The following is a 22,665-nucleotide window of genomic DNA, read 5'->3' on the forward strand; positions in this document are numbered from 1 at the left end:
TATGGCTATGATTTTTAAACGTGTTACACAAACTAACCACCCTAGCTAGGTAGCTAGAAAAATGTATATCACTCTATGCTTAGGAACTCTCTTGTTGGTATAGTCGCTGCTAGGACCATTAAAATGGACCAAACTCATCGGGCTAACCTGTTTATCTATTTAAATAGGCGGGTTTTGTTTTTAAAATTAAGTCCGTTTAAATTTCGGACTAAATGGGCTGAGTCCGATTAACTCGCAAAAAATGGCGGGTTAAACGGGCTAGCCCGCAGACTAAACAGGTGGTCCGTTTAATTTTTTTTTACATTTAAAAAAAAACACTTTTAGTCGATATTTTCCTCGATCCGACCCGAAAATCCGACCAATCAACTAAAAAAAATATTATTTTTTAAAAATTTTTGACCTAAAAATAATATTTGTTGTCAAAATATTTTTTAAAAAATAAAATAAAATAATAAACGGACTGACCCGTTTAATCCACGAGCTGACTATAAATGGTTCGAATTGAAAAATTATAGCCCGCAAATAAAGCGGACTTAAACGATGTAACCCATTTAACCCATAAATTTATTAGGCCGAACCTAAATAGACTGGGCTAACCTGTTTGACAGCCCTAGTACTCACTGCTGCTCAATAAATACCAAGCAAGAGCTAACAGCCTAACACAAAGATTGCAAAGAAAACGAGAGATGAGTTATCAAATAATTTGAGAATAAAAGAGTTGTGGATTTCCTCGCCCGTATAGTAGTAATTAATAAGGTAAGAACAACTAACCTCACATTTTTGGCGGTCTTGACATATCACTCGATTATACATATAATTTTAATTTATTATATTATTATAAGGTTTATGTTACGTTTTTTTTTTCACATTACTATTTTTTTTAAAACCTCAAATTGATAAAAAAAATACATAAATAATTATATTTTAATATATTTTTTTAAAAAAATATTTTTAAATTTAAATAAATTTTTGTATTGATATTTTTTTTTTATCTTATACTATTTTATTTTTTTTTGAAATTTAACAAAGATTAAATTTTAAATTTTTCAATTATAAAAATCTTGATATCATAATATATGTATGTAATCACTTCTTTTAAAATTTAAGTTTAAATATTTAAAAAATGAGCTATCATCATAATCATACAGAACATGCATATACTAAAAGCAAGAAATATAATTCATAATTTTCTTTATATATATTATATTATATAAGACTAACTCGTGAACTAGTCAAAACAATTCGTATACTTTTGGTATACTTAAATTTTGAAATTAAGCCAAATTATTTATTTATTAAAGAGCCAATCAGCCAAGCTATTATTGGTGCTCAATTATTATTTGGGTGCACATAAAATATGCTCTGTTAGATTTATTTATACTAATCTTTTAAGAGATTAATATTAACATCATATTCACCAGAGAAATGATAATGTTATATTTTATAAAAAAAAAAATAGCAGTGATGTTGTCACTATATCACTTAAATTTCAGCAATTATATATAATAAAAATAGAGTAAATTATATCATTGTTTTAATCCTTAATATTTATTTAAGATTATATTCTAATTTTGTCACTAATATTTAAAACGTCATATTTTTATGATAAATATTTTATTTTAATCTTCTGATCAAAATTAAAATATTTTCTTTTCAAATACTATTTTTTTTTATTGTTATTTTATTGTTATTATTCTATCTATTTTCACTCTCAAATCACTACAATAATTATTATGACCACTACAATTACGATTTTTGTTGTTATCTATAAAAAAATCACAATGGACAAAAAGGGTATTTTTAGAAGAAAAATTTAATTTTAACCAAAAAATTAAAATAAAACGAAATAAAATGTTTCGTATAAAAATAAGATGTTTCGAATAAAATTAACTTGCCTTAAATATTAGGGACTAAATTATTTTACTCTAAAAAATATCATTGTCATGAAACTACTTCTCCTAAAAATAAGGTGATAAGAGGAAGCAACATGAATGATTTTTTTTGGTGACAAGCAACATGAATGATTATATCTCTAATACGCTCCCTCAAAAAATAATCTCTTTTGAATTTGTTTAATTTTTTACATAGATTTTCTTTTCTCTTTTTATTTACTTTATACTATTTTTTTTATCTTTTGCCATTCACCAAAAATCAAACTCTAGACTTTTGGAACATAAAACTCCAAAACTATATCATAAAACTACTTCTCACAAAAGTTTAAACTGATAAAAAAGGATAATATAAATTATTATATCTCTAATATATGCAAAATCAATTAATCTTAAGTGATAATGTCATATTGGTGTAATTTAGTTTTCTTACTTTAAAATTTTAATTTGCAAGTTTTTATGAAAACTGCATAAAATTATATATAATTCAATTTGATAATCTTAAAAATTATTGTCTTGCATTTATAAAATTTGGATTATTATATAAAGTACATAAATCGTCCATCTTGCAGAGATATATTTTGTTATGGCAACTGCGAGCTTTTCAGATACTGCTCACGATGCAAAAAGGTATGACAAACAAATTAAAACTACCAATACATGTAAACCTAGCTAGTATGCTTTTTTGTTGTTATATATTTGTTTTAACCATCAAAAGCTACAAAAATGAATATTAATTAATATATAGATACGAGATATATGACGATATATATGCACAAAATATTTCAATTATACGCACAACACACACACTAACGATACTATTGATGACCACTTAGTTTTTATCTACTTTTAGTAATATATTATAAAGAGTTTAATTTTGATGTACTGACAGTGTAAAACGTTTTATACGATCGTGCAATCACATTCGTTTTTTTAAATGACCATTTATATACGATCAATATAAAAGATAATTATTTTTATTAATGTGGCGTTATATAATTAAATATACATATAAAAATTTTTACACTAACTATAATGTATCAAAATTAAATTCATATTATATAACATAATTATAGGATTCAGGATTTATTAGAATATTTTGAGTTTAAAGTTTAAAATTTAATGAAATAATAATGATGTTTTAAGGGCCAATGAGTAATAGCTCAAATGGTATAGTCTCTCCATACTCAATTAAGAGGTTGCGGGTTCGAGTCTCCTATCTTTAGTAAAAAAAAAATAATGATGTTTTAGGGAGAAAAAAAAGGTGAGACAGATAAAAAAATCATTTTTAAAAAGTTGGCTTAATTGATAATATTGGCAAATTGAAAATTAATTCCCTGTTGAGATTGATATATAATAAAGGGTAATTAAAGTATTTTTTTGTCCTTGAAATTTGTAAGAATTTTAAAAATATTTTTAAATTTTATTTTGTTTTAAATTTGTTACAGAAATTTTCAATTTATATTAAATATAATTTTGACGGTTAAATTTTCAAAAATTTAAGACTAATCTAACAATAATGCATAAAAATAATGCTTGATTTTTTTGTGTTGAGGATTGTTGTTCTTATAAAATTGTTGTTGAATTGGTCTTAAATTTTTTGAAAAATTAGCCATCAGTGGTATATTTAATGCAAATAAAAAACTTTTGGAATAAAATTGAAACAAAGTAAAACTTAAGGATATTTTTAAAATTTTTGTCAAACTTTAAAGACAAAAAATACACTTTACCTATAATAAATTTAGGAACTTAAAGTATTGATTAATAATATATATAGGAAATTAATTTTTAATTAGTTAATATTAATTAATTTTAAAATTTGAAAATGAAAATGAAAATTTAAAAAATAATTAAAAAAAAATCTAATTAAACTCATAAATTATTATTAATCATTATTATATTTCATACCAAGATTGTATTGCTCTGTACCTTAAAATTTATGCAGACTTGAAGGAAAGGTGGTTTTGATTACCGGTGGTGCTAGGGGCCTTGGTGAGTGCATGGCAAGGATGTTCTGCAAACATGGCGCCAAGGTTGTGATTGCCGACATTCGAGATCAACAAGGACTCGCACTCCAAGATACCATAGGAGTTGAATTCGCAACCTATGTACATTGTGATGTAACTAAAGAAGATGATGTGGAAAATGTAGTTAACATAGCAATATCAAAGTATCAAAAGCTAGACATAATTGTGAACAACGCTGCAGCAATAGATGATTATCGTAATCCTAGCATTATAAACAATGATGTGTCCGAATTCGAGCGCGTTCTTAGGGTTAACCTCACAGGACCTTTCTTGGTAATCAAGCATGCAGCTAGAGTGATGATTCCAGAGAAAAAGGGTAGTATTGTAAATGTAGGGAGTGTAAGTTCAAGCGTTGGAGGGATTGCAACTCATGCATACACAAGCTCCAAACATGGCTTAATTGGACTCACAAAGAATGCAGCTGCTGATCTTGGCAAATTTGGGATAAGAGTGAATTGCTTGTCTCCTTACTTTATTGCAAATGATGCAGCTAAAGAGTTCTTCAAACTTGATGAGGAAGGGTGCTTAAATGTTTATTCCAATCTTAAAGGTGTTCATTTGATGGAAGAAGATGTAGCACAAGCTGCAGTGTACTTGGCTAGTGATGAATCCAAGTATATTAGTGGTCATAATCTAGCCGTTGATGGTGGTTTTACTACAATCAATCCAATTTTTGGTGTGTTCTCACAATCTTAAATTGGAATCTTCAATTCATAGTAATCTCTTTTATGAAATATATATCTTTCTAATGTCGTTCTGATGAGTCAGTCAATAATGTAATAACTGATTCACTCTTCCTATGAAATCTTTATTGTCTCTGCTTCCAGCTGCTTAATATATATACATATTTTCTGGCACTAGGTAAACTTTATGTTTATATCATAGTTAATTTAATCTTTATGAAGGGTACTGGTGCTTAACTGTGTAGGGTGTTGTGTTATATCTTGTAATGCCTCAAACAACTATCCATTTTGTAATTCACCTTACTTGAGATCAAATTACACTTTCATTCAATCCTCTCTATCTCAATTGCTTTCTTAGAAAACCATTGATCATATAGTTTTGCCTTTTTGTTCAAGTCTCTAACAAAGAGATATCCATACTTTCATAAGACACGTTTTATTCTTTATCTCTATCGGAGATAACGGCTTTATAATTAGGGGTGAGCACGGGTACTAGCGAATACCCGATTATTCGTCCGAATTCAAACTGATCCAATCCGTTCTTAATCGATTTGGTTTGGTTCAGGTACAGACACAAAAAAATATAAATTCGAACCAAATCAAACTAATTATAATTCATTTGATTCGGTTCTAATTTCACTATAAACTCAAACCAACCCGACTCGTGCTCACCCCTATTTATAATAGCTATTTACTTATCATCACGTTAAATATTATCAAATTAATGCATTTACATTAGAAAACAATTAAAAACTTACATATATTACACCATAACAAATATTTTTTTTAGTGACAATAACATAACACAGTTAATGCTCAATTGCCAATAAATACATTAGCAGTTATTTTTATTGTGACTAAAAATAAAATAAATGACCGAATAAAAATAATTTTTTCAGTAATGTTATTATCAAGGATAATCATGTAAATAAGTCTAGTAGTTAGTTAGAGTTATATTACGGACTAGGCGAAGTTTGTTATTTTACTTAGAAGAATCTGTTTCTATACATTGCTATATATATCTATCTATTACTCTTGTACAATACAATAGAGAAATATATTCAAAACCTTCATCATATTGCGTTAGCTCTCTGCTCTCATTTTCTCTGCTTTAGTTTGTTCAATATGGTATCAAGAGCCTCATCTTGAACCTTCTTGAATCTTCTTTTTTTTTTTTTTCTTTTTGACAAAAACTCCATTCATTGTTTTTGCTGCACAACAATAGTGTTACTATGCTATCTGACTATTCCTCTTCAACAAAATCTGCTCTAGTTTCTATTGCAGAAAAACTTAATGATAACAACTATAATACTTGGAAGCATTAAGCATGGCTTACTATTCAACTTCTTAGTATGGAAGATCACATGAATGCTTCAAAAGCACCTTCAAAATTCAATCCAAGCTCCAACAATGTGCTGCCTCTACTAGCACAACACCTGGTGAGACTTCTCAAAAGAGTTCAAATCCAACCACAACAAAAGAATCTACAAAGTATCAACAATGGTACCAAAATGACTTGGCCCTCACCACTTGGCTTATGGCTTTAATGACAAATAACTTCAAGAATAAGATTCTTCATTGCACTACCTTTGCTGATATTTGGAATACCATGGTGAATTACTTTTCTATAACCTCTACAACTTGTGTTCAAAGTCTCAAGGCTCAACTTAAATTTCTTTAAAAAACTGGTTCTATTTTTGAGTATTTGAACAAGATCCGCAAACTTGTGGATTCTTTGCTTGCAATTGGATACAAATTGCAAGATGATGATTATATTCAATCAAATATAGATGGTTTATCCGAAGAGAATAGTGGATATATAACTTCTATTATGTCAAGACTAGGCACTTATAGTGTTAGCGAAGCAGAATCTTTTCTAGTTGCATTCGATGATATGCTCGAGCGTTTTAAAACTCCATTTCAAGGTATGGCTATGGCTAATTTCTCACAAACTTTTTACACCAACGTTGGATGAAGAAGCTCAACAAGACGGGGTCGTAGAAGCAGATCTCAAAGAGGAGGAAGGTTTTCTTGGAACAATCACAGGCCTTTTTGCCAACTCTATGGCCACAATGGACATGTTGTTTGGAATTGTTTCTTTTGATTTGATCAACACTTTAACCTAATTCATCTTCATCCTCATCACAAGCAATACCAATTCCATACTCCAACATTGTTCCTCCACCACCCTCTTCATCTTTCCACCAATCTCAGGCTTACCTTACAGCACCTTTCTCTCTTAATGCTTCAGCTTGGCTGCTTGATTCAGGTGTAAGCCATCATGTGACTAATGATCCAAGCAATCTTCTTTCTTCTCTTAACTCTAACCGTGATTATGACCATCTCTTCATAGGTAATGGAACAGTTATTGTTATTAAAGATTCTGGCACTTCATGTTTAATTGACAAAAATAATGTTTATTATAAATTACTTAATCTTTTTTATGTGCCTGAAATAACCAAAAATATTCTAAGTGTGTCCAAGTTTGTAGAAGATAATTGTGTTTTTTTTTTTTTAATTCTGGTCTAAGCACTGCCTTATTCGTGATCAGGTATCTCGAAAACTCCTTTTTTAGGGAACTTCTAAAGATGGCATTTATGCCTTTGATATCTATGTCCCTAAACCTTTACCTTCGATGCATAATAATTCTAATTTCTTGTATTCTAAATAATGTAACTCATCTACCTATAGTTCCTTACATACTAAGACTAGCTTCAATATTGAGAATAATTGTAAGCCCTCCAATTGTAATGCAAACATTCAATCCACATCAATAAATAAAAATAATTTGTGTATGCCTCAAACTTCTGATTCAAGTTTTATTAATCTTACTACTCTTGCTCCTATTAAGTCTGATATATCTATTAAAACTCTTTTATCTGCAAATATGTTGAATACAAATTCTATTAATCTTTGACACCAATGGTTGGGTCATACAGCTATGCCTAATATTCTAAGAGTCTTAAGACAGTGTGGTGTTTCCATTTCTAATAAAAATTTAACAAATGCTATCTGTGAATCTCTTAGATCAGAACCCTCTGTATCACCATACACTTCAGAATCCTCATTAGTATGTCCATCATCTCAAATTCTAATCCAAAATATTGAGATATGCTTACTACTACCACCACCTAGCACTACTACTAATACACATTCCATGACTATAAAATTAAAGTCTATTAGACAACCTCTCCAAATTCTCACTACTTCAATAACTTCAGAATTATCAGAACAAATTTTAAAAGTTGTCACTCAAGTTTTAGCCAATCCTAACTGAAAAGCAGTTATGGATAAAAAATTTTAAGTCCTCATGCAATGCAAAATTTGGAATTTAGTGATACAACTACCCACTGCAATCATCATTGGTTGCAAGTGGGTGTTTGCTGTAAAGAAGAACAATAAAGAAAAGGTTTGCTGTAAAGAAGAACAATAAAGAAAAGGTGATGAGATATAAAGCAAGACTTGATAGAAAAGATTTTCATCAAACTGAGAGTGTGGACTATGATAACATTTTTAGTCCAGTAATTAGACCCTTCATTGTCAGAATTATATTAACAATTACTCTTTAAAATGGTTGGCCATTGAGGCAATTCAACTTCAACAATGCATATTTCAATGGCAAATTGAATTAACAAGTTTACATGCACCAACCTGAAGGCTACTCTCATCCAAATACGTCTTTGGTCTGTAAGTTGAATAAAGCTTTGTATGGTTTGAAACAAGCTCCAAGAGCTTAGTTTCTAATCCTTATTATCACTTTAAACCAGTTTGATTTCATTAATACTAAGTCTGATGTATCTCTTTTTGTGAGAAAAAATCTTTAATTCAGTTGTTTACCTTTTAGTCTATATTGATGATATTGTACTTACAGAAAACAATAAACAAGAAATTGAAGTTTTGATCAAACAATTAAATACTATTTTTCCTCTTAAAGATCTGGGAGCTTTTAATTATTTTCTTGATTTAGAAGCTAACTACTTATCTGATGGCAAGATCTTATTATCTCAACAAAAGTATACTCATGAAATTCTTAAGAAAGCTTCAATGCTAGAAACAAACCCAGTGCCTACTCCTATGTTCTCTAATTAGAAATTATTTCTTAATGATTTAGAACTATTTGAAAATCCCAAATTATATCGCTCTGTTAGTTATTGGAACTTTACAATATCTCACTACAACAAGACTCGATTTATTCTTCTCCATTAATAAATTGTCATAGTTCATGCATGTCCCAACTCTTCTGCCTTAGAAAGCTACAAAATGAGTTCTTAGATATCTAAAAAGTACAGTACATCATGGATTAATCTTCAATAAGTGCACTGATTTCAGACTTTTGACTTTTGCAGATGTAGATTGGGGTGATGATATGGATGACTGCAAATTAGTCACTGATTATTCTATTTACTTGCGTCTACTCTGTCTGAACTTATTTCTATCACATAATTGTTGCAAGAATTTCAGATTCCTCATCCTTTTTCCCAACAATCTATTATAATAATTTGAGTTCTTGCCAATTAGCTGCTAACCCTGTCTTACACAACCGTTGTAAGCATTTAGAACTTGACTTATATTTTTTTAGACATATGGTAAATCAAAAATTTTTCTATATTATTCATATCTCAGCACAAGATTAAATTGTCGATATACTAACAAAGTCCCTCTATCACATTATTTGCAAAATTTCAATCCAAATTTAGAATAAGTAATGCATCCACTCTAAGTTCGAAGGAGAGTATTAAGGATAATCATATAAATAAGTCGACTAGTTAGTTAGAATTATATTATTGAGTAGGTAAAGTTTGTTATTCCACTTAAAAAAATCTATTCCTGTACATTGCTCTGTATATATATCGATTCATCATATTGCGTTAGGTCTTTGCTCTCATTTTCTCTACTCTAATTTGGTCAATAGTTATATACATATAATTCATATTCCAAGAGATGAATGAAAGAAGCATATTATACACAACAAATATATATAATATATATAATAACTACAACATAACTTTATCCCCCACACTAAGTAGGATTAGTTACATAACTCAATCGATAGTATACTGTTTTATCATATAGCATTATATATTGCTTTACTTTATATGAGCACAAGATTTTGGATATAAGTTAAAACCTTTAACCTTTATCCTTTTTTTTTTCTCACTTAACCTTCACCCGCCAGAGCTTATTAGAGCTTATATCTTGAGTTTAATAATTATAATCTGCTGGCAGTTATGATTGGAGAATGGGATCTTAAAGGAAGTTGTAAAGGCTCCCATGTATCGTCAATGATATTTGTAAAGTGCTGATCCACCATTTCTTCACTAACCAACTCTAGCTTTGAAGGCTCCCACTAGTTCAAAAATAAAAAAAGTATGAAAAAATTAAAATATATATTATTTAGCTTAATAAGGAGTACAAGAAATATTATGCAAGTAATTATTTATATCTAATAGATAAAATTAATATCACTTTTACCTTAGGCTTGTTGTCTTTATCAAACAGCTTTGCTCTTGAACCCTATTCACCAAAAGTTTTAATTTCAATATAATTTGCCAAAGATAAAAAGAGAGAAAATCATTAGGAGGCAAATAATAAAGTCAATCTCAATCTCTTCATATATATTAGTTCATATTGATTAAATAATAATCCCGGAACTATTTATTTATTTGCTAAAGTTTCTTAGCTTTATTCAGAGGAAAAAATATTTATTTAAATATTTAATTACCTCGTAGAAATTATTGCTTACTGTTCTTCGATTGAGGTGGCAAGCAATGTTATAATCCCTGTAAAGACATTCTTCAATGTTTTGTATTCTGCCTTTTCTGATCTGAAAAACATCAATGCATACATAGAGATAGATTAGTGCAAAAATTTGCAATATCGATGAATTTTAATTTAGATATATTATTATTTTATATATACTTACAGATTTTAAAAAGATCTTGAGACTCATGGGACATGAAAAACGCATAGAGTTTAATGCATTTGTTATCCACTTTTCTTCTGCTCCGTTTTCTAATTCATTTTCCTATATAAATAATTTTAAAAATTATAATTCCATTCCAATTTTTTAAAATAACAGATATATAATTATGGGTATAATAAATAATATATATACTTACCAAGGATTGAATTATATCTTCCACTGTCCCTTTTGAGAAACATTTGTTTATAATCTCCAATCTTTTTTTCGTAGTGATGAGAACAGGATTAATTAGTTGAAATGCATTATTATTAGTCAATTATATCAAATAGCACACATATATAATAATATATTTCTTAATTAAAAGAAGAACAATAATATTCTTAATGACGTAATAATTAATTACCTCTTGAAAGGGCTATCCTGTTTCACAGTTGGTTTCTCTGTGAAAGTTTCTATTAAAGCAGCAACCGTTGATACATTTGAAGAAGTAATAGCTTGTAGGGCATTTTCCAATGCATTAAGCTTCTAGTACGTAGAATGAAAAACAAAAAAAATACGTTTAATTAGTCCGTTAATTTTATAGTTTCGCGAAATTTTCAATTAGGTCCCTATATTTTTTTTTCTTTTAATTGAGTCCTTGTACTAATTTTTTTTAATTGGGTCCCTACACTTTTTTTTTTCTTTTATTTAAATCCCTATACCAATTCTTTTTTCTTTAGTTGGATCCCTATAAAATTAAGCCAATTAATACTAAGAGGGACTTAATTGAAAAAAAAAATTAGTGCAGGGACCCAATTAAAAAGAAAAAAAAAATATAGGGACCTAATTGAAAATTTCACGAAACTATAGAAAACAACAGAGTAATTAAACCAAAAAAATATACTAATAAATATATGGTTACATTATTATGAATCCAATAATAGGAAAATCTTTCATTATATATATATATTACCGTGGAATGGACGAAATGTGTAGCTAATCCACATGCTGCCATTTCTATTCCATCCAAACGAGTTTCAGTTAACCCTAAATATTCCCCTGCAAATAATAATTTGGTAAAACAAATAAAAAATTATATTGATTCATTAATAAGGTCATTTTTATGAAAAATTAAGAATTGTAGATATTTTTTTTATAAATATATGACATGTCTATATAAGATGCGTTAGATATATAATAATTTACATATTTTTATTATTAATTTAAATTTTTAGAATGAATAATTTATTTATATTAGTTATAGTGTTATACATGCACTACCTTGATATATACATATATAATATATATAAAAGAAGCATGTGAGTTATTTAGTTAATTACCAAAATAGCCAGGAAGCCTAGATAGGAAGTAACTTGCACCCACATCTGGAAAATACCCTATCTCTGCCTCTGGCATTGCAAATACCTACAAATAATAATAATAATAATAATAATAATAATAATAATAATAATAATAATAATAATAATAATAGTAGTAGTAGTAGTGTTGTTTAAAGGTTTGAACAATTAGTGTTGTTTAAAAGGGAGGGATAATGTTTTAATATTATTCAAACCATCAAATGACATATCATTTAGTACATTCTTTAACGCTAAAATACGTACGACATTATTTTATTATGTCCAGTTTGATAATATTTCAGCTATGTCACTAACGACATTAAATTCTGACAATAGAAATTAAAATACATGAAAAATTATATTGGTGCCGTTTTTAAATTTAGAAATCAAATTATAACAATTGAAACATTAGAAACTAAATCAACGTAATTCGCTAATTTTAAAAATTAAAATAGGATTTAACTCCTAGTTTATGATATCAAATACTGCTAAACATGATTTTATTCTTGTTATATTATTGACAAATTTTTTTGCTGAAATTGATCTTATTAGCTAGAGAAGCATACAGCTTTTTCAGTTACAATTCTGAAGGTTGTGTTCATGGAAAGACCCGCTCCTCCTCCCATGACCACTCCATTAATCACAGATACCTGTTTTCAACAATTGAAAAAATATAGAGTGTAATAATAATTAAGAATTATAAAATGATATTTAATTTGAAAATTTTAATTTTTAATTATTATTATAGCTAGGGAATGCAAACTTACTAGAGGCTTTTTGTAGGTTGCTGCCAAATGGTCCAAAATGAGTTGTTTACCATAAAATTTCATAGGGTAAGTCCAGTGTCCTAGTTAGATTAAAAGTAAGGGTTACAAATTAGAATATATAATCTCTTGATAAATTTAAACTACATAATACATGATAAACATAATTATCACATTTGCATGTAAAATTGATTTATCTGACTATTTACAAGAAAATATCTAGTTTATTTCTATATGTTGTATACAAAGTAGGTAGTTAAAATTGAAATTTCATAAAATTTTGGAATAAATGAAAAATGACAATTGCTTTAATTAAAATTGTAATTTTATACCTATGAGTGAGCAAGAAATTAGTGATACTACATCACCTCCGGCACAAAATCCTTTTCCATTTCCCTAATTAACATTGGAAAAGAAATTCAGAACATATAAGATATAAGTTCACCAATATATATATATATATACTGTTTAGTTTAAATTATAAAAGCAAACATAATAACAAAATTATTAATAACTAAGAAAGTGCATATACATTTTAAATGGCACTTTAATTACCTTCAATATTACAAGTTTAACTGACGAATCATTCTCATACATCCTTAAATTCTTTAAAATTTGAGAAACCTGCAAAAATTAAAGTTGACCTTCCTCATTACCCTTATTATATTTATTGTTTATATATGATAATAGTTCCAAAAAGTTGCTACGAAAAAACAAGTATGAAAATAAATATTTTAGTTTAATTGATGAAGGATTAGAAATCACAGACAAAAAATTAGTTCCCAAGTATTGAGGTCAAATAAAGGGAGAGTGCGCAAATTAAAATCACTTTCGTGCATTATAGTATGAATTTCAATTAACCACCGATTGCTATAAATTATTAAAAAAATAAAAATAGTATTCACACTTGATCCTATTATAAAGGATGCAATGTAATATTTAAATTATTGATACACAAACATATATCATTACGTTTGTATTGTTAATTAAAGTAATTTATTTTAGCATATATTATTATAAGGAATCACTTAGATAAAGACACCTAATAAAACGTTTTTTTTTAAGATATTTTTTAATAATTAAAATTTAATACATATAATCGATTAAGCGGTGCTATTTTTGTTATAATTAGGCTAGACAAATTAATTTAACAAAAAAAATAATGAAATCAAATTTTAAACTAGTCTAAATTAATATTATTTTTTATAAAAAATGACTATAATATCTTTTATTATAGAAAATGACTAAAATACTGTTATTATATATATTAATTTTAATAATCCTAAATTCTAGCCATTTACCTCTCTATCGTCATAGGGTTAGGATTTAGAGTTTTCGATATATATATATATATATATAGGAATATTTTAGTTATTTTTTATAATAAAGATATTGTAGTCATCTTTTATAAAAAATAATATTAATTTAAACCGTTCAAAATTTAATTCACTATTTTTTCGGTTAAATTAATTTATTTGGACTAATTTAGACAAAAATAATACACGGTTTAATTGATTATATGTGTTAAATTTTAATTACTAGAAAACATCTTTAAAAAAAGATGTTTCAGACGTCTTTATTTGAGTGGCACGCATTATTATATTATGTTATGAGTTAATTTTATATTATCTGAAAGTTTTTTCTCTTATTAATATAAATATGTATATATGTATTTTTTTTATTTATGAAATTGAATTAATTGAGTTATATATTAAATAAGTTGTGTGCTTATTTTTTTTAGGCTCTTTAAAAATAAAGTGCATTTTTGACTTAGCGAACTAAATTAAAATAAATTCTTAGCTACTTTTTATCATAATAAAAATTGTTAATCTCACTGAAATTAGTGACCCAAACCACGTCTTGGCATGGATTACTTACCATTTCAAGGTTAAGGGCATTTAACTTGCGAGGCCTATTTAGTATCACTAGCTTCACAGAAGAATTTCCTGCGAAAAGTACCTGCAAGGAGACATATATATAAATATTCATATAGTTGAATTATTTATTGTTATTTTTGCATGCTTCTTATTACAGAATTCATAATTGTACTTACACTTCTATAGTCTATAAATATAGTTGAGTCTTATATATTTTTTAACTGAAAATATTTTATATAAGAAAAAAAAAGCTAGCTGTTCTTGTACATATATATAATTCGTAAATTCATAATAACATTGTAGTAAACCATTATTACTGTTGCAATAGTATTTAAATGTAAATTTTAATTAAAATAGCATTTAAGTGCTTAAATTTATATTTGAATTTAAAAAACATTTTTTCTTTTTTTAAACAGACTATAATTTTTATTATATGAATATTAGTTGGAAGTTAACTTTTTTGCCAAGATCAGCTAATTTTTTTAAAATGATTCTGTTTATTTTATATTTTAGATTCTAAATCATAAATATTTAATTCCAAATTCTAAATTATAAATTTTATATTTTTCAAAAAAATAAATAATTTTAGAATTAATAGCTAAAAGTTAATTCTCTGTACTTTCCGTATTATATATATCAGACATAATAAATATAAAAGCTTTATTGTTTAATCTCTAATTAATTAATCTATTATCTTAATTTCTAACTATTACAATATATGGTAATGATAAGAAATGAAAAAATAAAAACAAAAAAAAGATTTCGAGAAGAAGAGAGAAAAAAAAAACCTGGTTTATTGGTTCTGTGTCAAACTTAAAACTCAGAGCCATGGTGCAATTTAGTTTTAATCCACAAGGACCTGCATGCTACGCAGAATTCATTTACGCTTATTTAAGAGACAAATTTTTATAAATATAGCTGACATTAAATAAGAATTAGAAAATAAGCGGTATAAAGCATTTTATCCATCATTTTCATTATCGTTCATAAATAATAAATAAATACTGCTATTATTAGCACTCATGTTTGTCACGTTGTTAAATCTCATCATTAGTAAGTAATGTCCAACCTACTAGATGTTGGTGGGTCCCCAACCAAGTGGGCCCACAAGTTTTAAAAGGAAAGAAAGAAACAATAAAAGAAGAAGAGCATCGGCGTCGAGAGAAGAAAGAAATTTGGGGAAAAAGGACATACCAATCTTAATCATATTGATTTGATAAATTTGTTCTATTTTTTATGAAATTTTAGTATGTTATTTTTGGTGTATCTATGAATATTAAGATATAATTTATTAGTTGTATTACTTTTTCTTTTGTCTAATTTGAGATACCTATTTTGTGGAGACTTATTTTTGATTTTATCAGTTTTGATGATGTACTTTGTTGATTGTTGAGATACACTAGTGCTACTAGAAAGACTATTTGTATACCCATTATTCTGATAGTGGAAGATTTTTCTGGACTAGGTTCCGTAAATTTTTTGTCCCTCTTTTGGAGGTTTTCTCACGTTAAAATTCTGGTGTCTGATTATTTAATTTCTGCCATTATAATTACTGCTTGGAGTATCTTTGGTATTGCCTATTTAATCGCACAGGTTGTGGAAAAATTATTTTGTTGCTTCCGCTGTTAGACAGGTTCTTGTTTTGAACCTTTGTTGAGTTTTTTCAACAAAGTGGTATCAGAGCTTTGGTTGTTTATCTTTGTGCTGATTAAATAGAGGAAAATACTCATGGACCGAATATGGTCAAATTGAATTCCCAAAATTATTCAATTTGGAAGACCCTCATGGAAGATATGTTGTATAGCAAGGACTTGTATGATCCTGTGGAGGGAGATAAATCCAAAGGCACTAAATCCGATGCTGAATGGAAAAAGTTGAATCGGAAGGCAGTTGCTTTGATTAGGCAATGGCTTGATATTAGCGTGTATCCACATGTTGACACCGAAACGAATGCTGAGAAGATGTGGAACAAATTGAAGGAGTTATATGAGAGGAAGAATGTGCAAAACAAAAGCATTCTTGATTAGGAAGCTTGTCAATATGAAGTATACTGAAGGTAAATCAATGCTGGAGCACTTGAGCATTTTTCAAGAGACGGTGAACCAACTGACAAATAATGAAATCACTTTAAATGATGAGTTGCAAGCCTTGTTGTTGTAGAGCTCTTTACCTGATAGTTGGGAAGTTCTGGTTGTGACACTGACTAACTCAGTTCCAAATGGGAAGTTGACGTTAGCAATGGTTAAAGAAAGCATGTTGAATGAAGAGGTCAGAAGAAAAGAGCGAGGTTTGACTAATGCCTCCTCCCAGTCAGAAGCACTTGTTTCAGAGTCACGGGGGAGAAGTCAAAGTAGAAAACCTCACAGTTCTGATAAGTCAGAGAGTCGAAGCAAGTCAAGAGGAAAGTACAAGCCAACAAAGGAGTTCATTTGTCACCATTGTGGCAAGTCGGGGCATATCAAGAGGTATTGTAGGTTCTTGAAAAGAGAACAATCAAGGGGAAGAAACGAAGACAAAGGTAAAGATAGTGATAAAGAAACTGCTGCTATTGTTTATGAAGATGTTCTTATCACATATGATGAAAATTATGTGAATCTTGTCTGTGATGATTCCACTTGGATTATGGACTCTGGTGCCTCATGTCATGTCACTCCGAGGCGTGAATTTTTCACTTCTTATACTGCTGGAAATTTTGGCAAGATCAAATTGGGAGATAAAAGAGTGTGTGATATCATTGGTATGGGTGATATGTGGCTTGAAACTAACATGGGATGCAAGTTGCAGTTGAAGAATGTTAGGCATGCGCCAGATATGCGATTCAATCTCATTTCAGTGAAGGCATTGGATTAAGAGGGGTATTGCATTTCCTTTGGTAGTGGAAAATGCAAGATTACCAAAGGGGCTCTCATTGTCGCTAGAGAAGATAATAGTCTCACTATTCTCTATCGGTTGCAAGCAAAGTTGTACAAAGAAGAGGTGAATATAGCTGATGATTCCTCTTCTGATTTGTGGCATATACGTCTTGGTCACTTGAGTGAGAAAGGACTAAGCGTCTTAGCCAAGAAGCACTCACTTCCTGTGAAAGGTACAACTTTAAATACTTGCACTCATTGTTTTGTTGGAAAGCATGCTAGAGTATCATTTCATAATTCTGGACCTCATAGGGGATCACATGTTCTAGATTTAGTTCACACTGATGTTTGCACTATGGATGCCAAGACACTAGGTGGTGCATCATATTTTGTTACTTTTATTGATGATTATTCTCGAAGAGTGTGGACTTTTGTTTTGAAATCTAAAGACCAGGTTCTCGGAATCTTCAAACACTTTCATGCAAGTGTTGAAAGAGAAACAGGAAGGAAATTAAAATGTGTTCGAGCAGATAATGGTGGTGAATACAGGGGTCTGTTTGAAGAGTATTGTAAAGGACATGGGATGAAGTTTGAGAAGACGGTTCCTAAGACTCCTCAACATAATGGAGTTGCTGAGAGAATGAATCGTACTATCAATGATAGAGTTAGGTGTATGCTCTCTCATGCAAAGTTGCCTAAATCCTTTTGGGGTGAAGCGATGAGGACTGCAGTAGATCTGATCAACCTTTCTCCTTCAGTTCCACTAAATGGTGATGTTCCAAAGAAAGTTTAGAGAGGGAAAGATGTCTCCTATAGTCACTTGCGAGTATTTGGCTGCAGGGCTTTGGTTCACATTCCAAGAGATGAAAGGTCTAAACTTGATGGAAAGTCAAAGCAGTGTATCTTCATGGGTTATGGTCACGAAGACTTTGGTTACAGATTATGGGATCCGGTGAGCAAGAAGATAATTAGAAGCCGAGATGTGATTTTTCTTGAAGACCAAACAATTGAAGATCTTGAGAAGACAGATAAGCCAACAGTAACTGTTAGACGTTCTGCTGATGATGAACCTGGCCCTTCCACTAGACCTCCTGTTGATGGGGGAGATGTTCAAGTTGATAATGTTGGTGATGATTTGCATGATGAACCTACACCTCAACCTGAGGTGCCAGATGTTGAAGTTCCACCTGAACCACCAGTTGAGCCTGAATTGAGAAGATCTACTAGAGAGCGTCATCCTTCTCAGAAATACTCTCTTCATGAGTATGTGATGAACACTGAGACTGGGAAGCCAGAGAGCTACCAGGAGGCTATGTCTGATGAGTATAAGGAAGATTAGTTGAACCATGCAAGAAGAAATGAAATCCTTGCATGAGAATCATACTTTTGAATTGGTGAAGTTACCGAAGGGTAAGAGAGCATTCAAGAATAAATGAGTGTTCAAGTTGAAAGCGGATGAAAATGTCTCACGACCAAGGTACAAAGCTCGATTGGTTGTGAAAGGCTTTGAACAAAAGAAAGGTATTGATTTTGAGGAGATTTTCTCTCCAGTTGTGAAGATGTCCTCTATTCGAGTTGTGCTTGGATTGGCAGCTAGCTTGAATTTAGAGGTTGAACAGCTTGATGTGAAGACTGCATTCCTTCACGGTGATATAGATAAAGAAATCTATATGGAGCAACCAGAGGGTTTCGAGGCTAAAGGAAAGGAGCACCTTGTATGCAAGTTGAAGAAGAGCTTATATGGGCTGAAGCAAGCGCCAAGACAGTGGTACAGAAAGTTTGATTCATTCATGGAAGGTCATGGGTATAGTAAGACTTCTTCTGATCATTGTGTGTATATTAAGAAATTCTCTGATGGTAATTTTATAATTCTCTTATTTTATGTTGATGACATGTTGATTGTTGGTCATGACACTAAGAAGATTGAAAGTCTTAAGAAAGACTTGAATAGATCCTTTGCTATGAAGGATTTTGGTTCTGCAAAGAAAATCCTTGGCATGAGTATCACTCGTGACAGGAAGAATGGAAAACTGTGGTTGTCACAGCAGAAGTATATTGAGAAGGTTTTAGAGAGGTTTAGCATGAGTAATTCTAAACCTGTTAGTACTTCACTTGCTAGTCATTTCAAGCTGAGTTCGCAGCAATGTCCTACAAATGAGAAAGAGAAAGCAGAAATGAAGAAGATTCCATATGCATCTGCAGTTGGCAGTTTTATGTATGTTATGGTTTACACCAGACCAGATATTGCTCATGCAGTTGGAGTTGTTAGTCGGTTTCTCTCTAATCCTGGCAAGGAACACTAGTAAGTAGTGAAGTGGATTCTCAGATACCTTAATGGTACTTCCAGAGTTTGTTTATGCTTTGGAAGTGGCCAACCTGTGTTGGATGGTTACACAGATGCAGATATGGCTGGGGATCTTGATTCAAGGAAGTCTACTTCTGGCTATATGATGACTTTTGCAGGGGGAGCTGTGTCGTGGCAATCTCGACTTCAGAAATGTGTTGCTTTGTCCACTACAGAAGCAGAATACATTGCTTTTGTTGAAGCTTCTAAGGAACTCTTGTGGATGAAGAAATTTCTACAAGAGTTAGGCATCAATCAAGAGAAGTTTGTGTTATTTTATGACAGTCAGAGTGCTATCCATCTTAGCAAGAATCCGACGTTTCATTCTAGATCGAAGCACATAGAAGTGAGGTATCATTGGATACGTCAAGCGCTTGAGATGAAGTCATATGCACTTGAAAAAATCCATACTAATGATAATGGTTCAGATATGATGACTAAAAATTTACCTACAGTGAAGTTTGATTCCTACAAAGAGAAGGCGGACTTGGTGGAGCAACCTATCCCCAAGTTTTAAAAAGAAAAAAAATAAATGAAGGAAGTGGCATTAAGCCACCGAGGGAGAGAGAGAGAGAAGTGAAGCCTCTCTTTTCAAAAGGAAAGAAAGAAACAGTAAAAGGAGAAGAGCATCGGCGTCGAGAGAAGAAGGAAATTTGGGGAAAAAGGGCATGCCAATCTTGATTACATTGACCTGGTAAATTTGTTCCATTTCTTATAAAATTTTAGTATGTTATTCTTGGTGTAGAGATGAACATTAGGATATAACTTACTAGTTGTATTGCCTTCTCTTTTTCCTGATTTGGGATACCCACTTTGTGGAGGTTTATGTTGATTCCATTAGTTTTGATGATGTATTTTGTTGATTGTTGAGATGCCCTAGTGCTACTAGCTAGGAAGACTGTTTGTGTACCCATTATTCTGATAGTGAAAGATTTTTCTGGACTAAGTCCCGTGGATTTTTTGTCCCTCTTTTGGACATTTTCCGACGTTAAAATTCTGGTGTTTGATTATTTAATTTCTGCCATTATAATTGCTGCTTAGAGTATCTTTGGTATTGCCTATTTAATCGCATAAGTTGTGGAAAAATTATTTTTGTTGCTTACGCTATTAGACAGGTTCTTATTTTAAACCTTTGTTAAATTTTCCCAACACTAGATTTTATTCTATTTTGTTTTTTTTAAGAGTATAGCTAATCGTTAGAGTAATAATTACCAATTATTATTTAATATTTATATATATATATAAAAATCAGTTATTACATATTCCAATGAGTTATAACTCAAATAGTATAATCTTTTCATATTCATATTAGAGGTCGCAGATTCGAGTCTCTCTATCTTTGATAAAAAAAAAATAGTTATTACATATAAAAATTATATATTTAGTGTTTACTAAATTTAGATTTTAAATTATAAATTCTTCACAAATTTTAAATTGTATACGTATACTTTTTAAAATTAATTAATGTTAACTAACTAAAAATTAATATTTTAAAATTTTTCTATATATCTGCCGTAATAAATATAAAGATCTATTTTCTCTAATCTCTCATCTCAGTTTCTAACTATTACAAGTTTACAACAAATCAGATGGTAATAATAGGAAATAAAAGAAGAAAAACAAATATTTAAATAAGAAGAGGGGAAACAACCTGATTTATTGATAAAATTATTTATATATCTTTTTCTCTCATCTTGACCTTTTGAAAAAAAAAACTTTATGATAAATCAACTGTAAATCTGTAATTTTTTATTTTATTTTATTATTTATTTTTTTTTTCTGTTTGGAGAAGTATTAGTTAGATGTTGCATTATTGATTTTCTTTATTTTCTAAAGGTCCAGGACAATACAATTTAACGAAAATGGAAAAGAAATAAAGTAACAAACTAAGGGATTTTTGTATGACTATACTCCAACAACAACTATCTTTTTGAGATATTCTACCGTCGTTCCTATACGAAGGAAGAAATTTATACAATACACACTACATTATATTTTAACCATAAATTTATTAATACAAGGTAAATCTATAAATAACCCAATTCAACTCTGAGCTACTTCTATATATATATATATATATATATATATATATATATATATATATATAAACTACTAAAAGTATCCATAAAGTTTATAAACACTGACAAAAATATTCATAAATTAAGAAAATTAATGTTGTACTTATAAAAAATAGGTTCTATACGATAAAAGTATCCAAACCCTAATTTTTTATTAATTTCTTGATAAAATTTCTAAACTACTCACACCATCAATTTCAACTCACTTTTTCAACCTTTCCACAACCCAACTTGCACCTTTAAAATTCTTATCATAGAATCCAAAACTACTCCTAGTCTCCTACAATAGACGAGACCGAAATCAATGATGATGATAGTAGTGAAGGACCTCGACTGATTTTTGGCAGAAAAATTCACGATAGTGAGCTCTTTCCAATTTTTTCACCACATCTCTTCACACAAAAATAAAAAATCCCAAATTAAGGAAAAAAAAAGAAAAAAAATAACTGAAACGATTAAAAACTGTTTCTTTATAGTTCTTTCTCTAATTCTTTATCAGTAGTGATTAATTATGTTGTTAATCTTGGCGCTGCAATCTTTTGTTGCGTTACTATACAGAGCTCCCATCATAAAAATTTATTTCGTCTGTCCCCAAAAACGCAATATCACTACTCAATTTGGTGTCGACACCGCAGCCGCCGCCGAAAAGAAACTGTGTCGCCTGCCGCACGTCTTCAGTCGCATCCTGGAGCTCTTGTTCGATCTGACATTGATGTTGCCATTGAGGAGACTTCTGATTACTTTCACTTTGTCACCGGGGCCAAAAAGGAGGATAAAGAAGTTGGTGGCGTCGGAAGCTGTGCCGACACTGGCAACGCTGAGGCGGAGGAGGGTGCTAATGAAGGAGGCTTGCGTGAGAGGGTAGGTGAGGGTGAGGGTAGTTTGAAAATT

The 22,665-nt window shown here is 29.9% G+C and overlaps 2 protein-coding genes across 3 annotated transcripts; one reads left to right on the forward strand and one right to left on the reverse strand.

Moving 5' to 3' along the window:
* Positions 1-675: 675 nt before the first annotated feature.
* On the forward strand, positions 676-4,727 carry LOC107644695 (secoisolariciresinol dehydrogenase-like). The gene is made up of 3 exons (XM_021103168.2): positions 676-756; positions 2,462-2,519; positions 3,835-4,727. Exons 2-3 carry the CDS (start codon positions 2,476-2,478, stop codon positions 4,610-4,612), a joined length of 822 nt encoding a protein of 273 aa, XP_020958827.1. The 5' UTR covers positions 676-756; positions 2,462-2,475; the 3' UTR covers positions 4,613-4,727.
* A 4,834-nt stretch (positions 4,728-9,561) lies between these two features.
* LOC107644697 (3-hydroxyisobutyryl-CoA hydrolase 1-like) lies at positions 9,562-15,400 on the reverse strand. Of its 2 annotated transcripts, none has more exons than XM_088486413.1 (14): positions 15,289-15,400; positions 14,502-14,582; positions 13,179-13,247; positions 12,956-13,019; positions 12,627-12,706; positions 12,426-12,509; positions 11,842-11,926; positions 11,475-11,560; positions 10,926-11,047; positions 10,719-10,779; positions 10,523-10,624; positions 10,322-10,423; positions 10,072-10,113; positions 9,562-9,946 (listed from the first exon to the last, which is right to left on the reverse strand). In XM_088486413.1, the coding sequence occupies exons 1-14, from the start codon at positions 15,328-15,330 to the stop codon at positions 9,809-9,811; spliced, it is 1,158 nt and encodes a 385-aa protein (XP_088342539.1). In that variant the 5' UTR covers positions 15,331-15,400; the 3' UTR covers positions 9,562-9,808. The 2 variants fall into 2 exon arrangements, with proteins under 2 accessions (XP_088342539.1, XP_088342540.1); XM_088486414.1 differs by having other exon boundaries at positions 10,926-11,044; positions 15,289-15,387.
* Between the last annotated feature and the right edge of the window lie 7,265 nt (positions 15,401-22,665).

Source organism: Arachis ipaensis, chromosome B5, assembly GCF_059453495.1.
Source record: "Arachis ipaensis isolate K30076 ecotype BB chromosome B5, ASM5945349v1, whole genome shotgun sequence".
In the NCBI taxonomy this organism is placed as follows: Eukaryota; Viridiplantae; Streptophyta; class Magnoliopsida; order Fabales; family Fabaceae; genus Arachis; species Arachis ipaensis.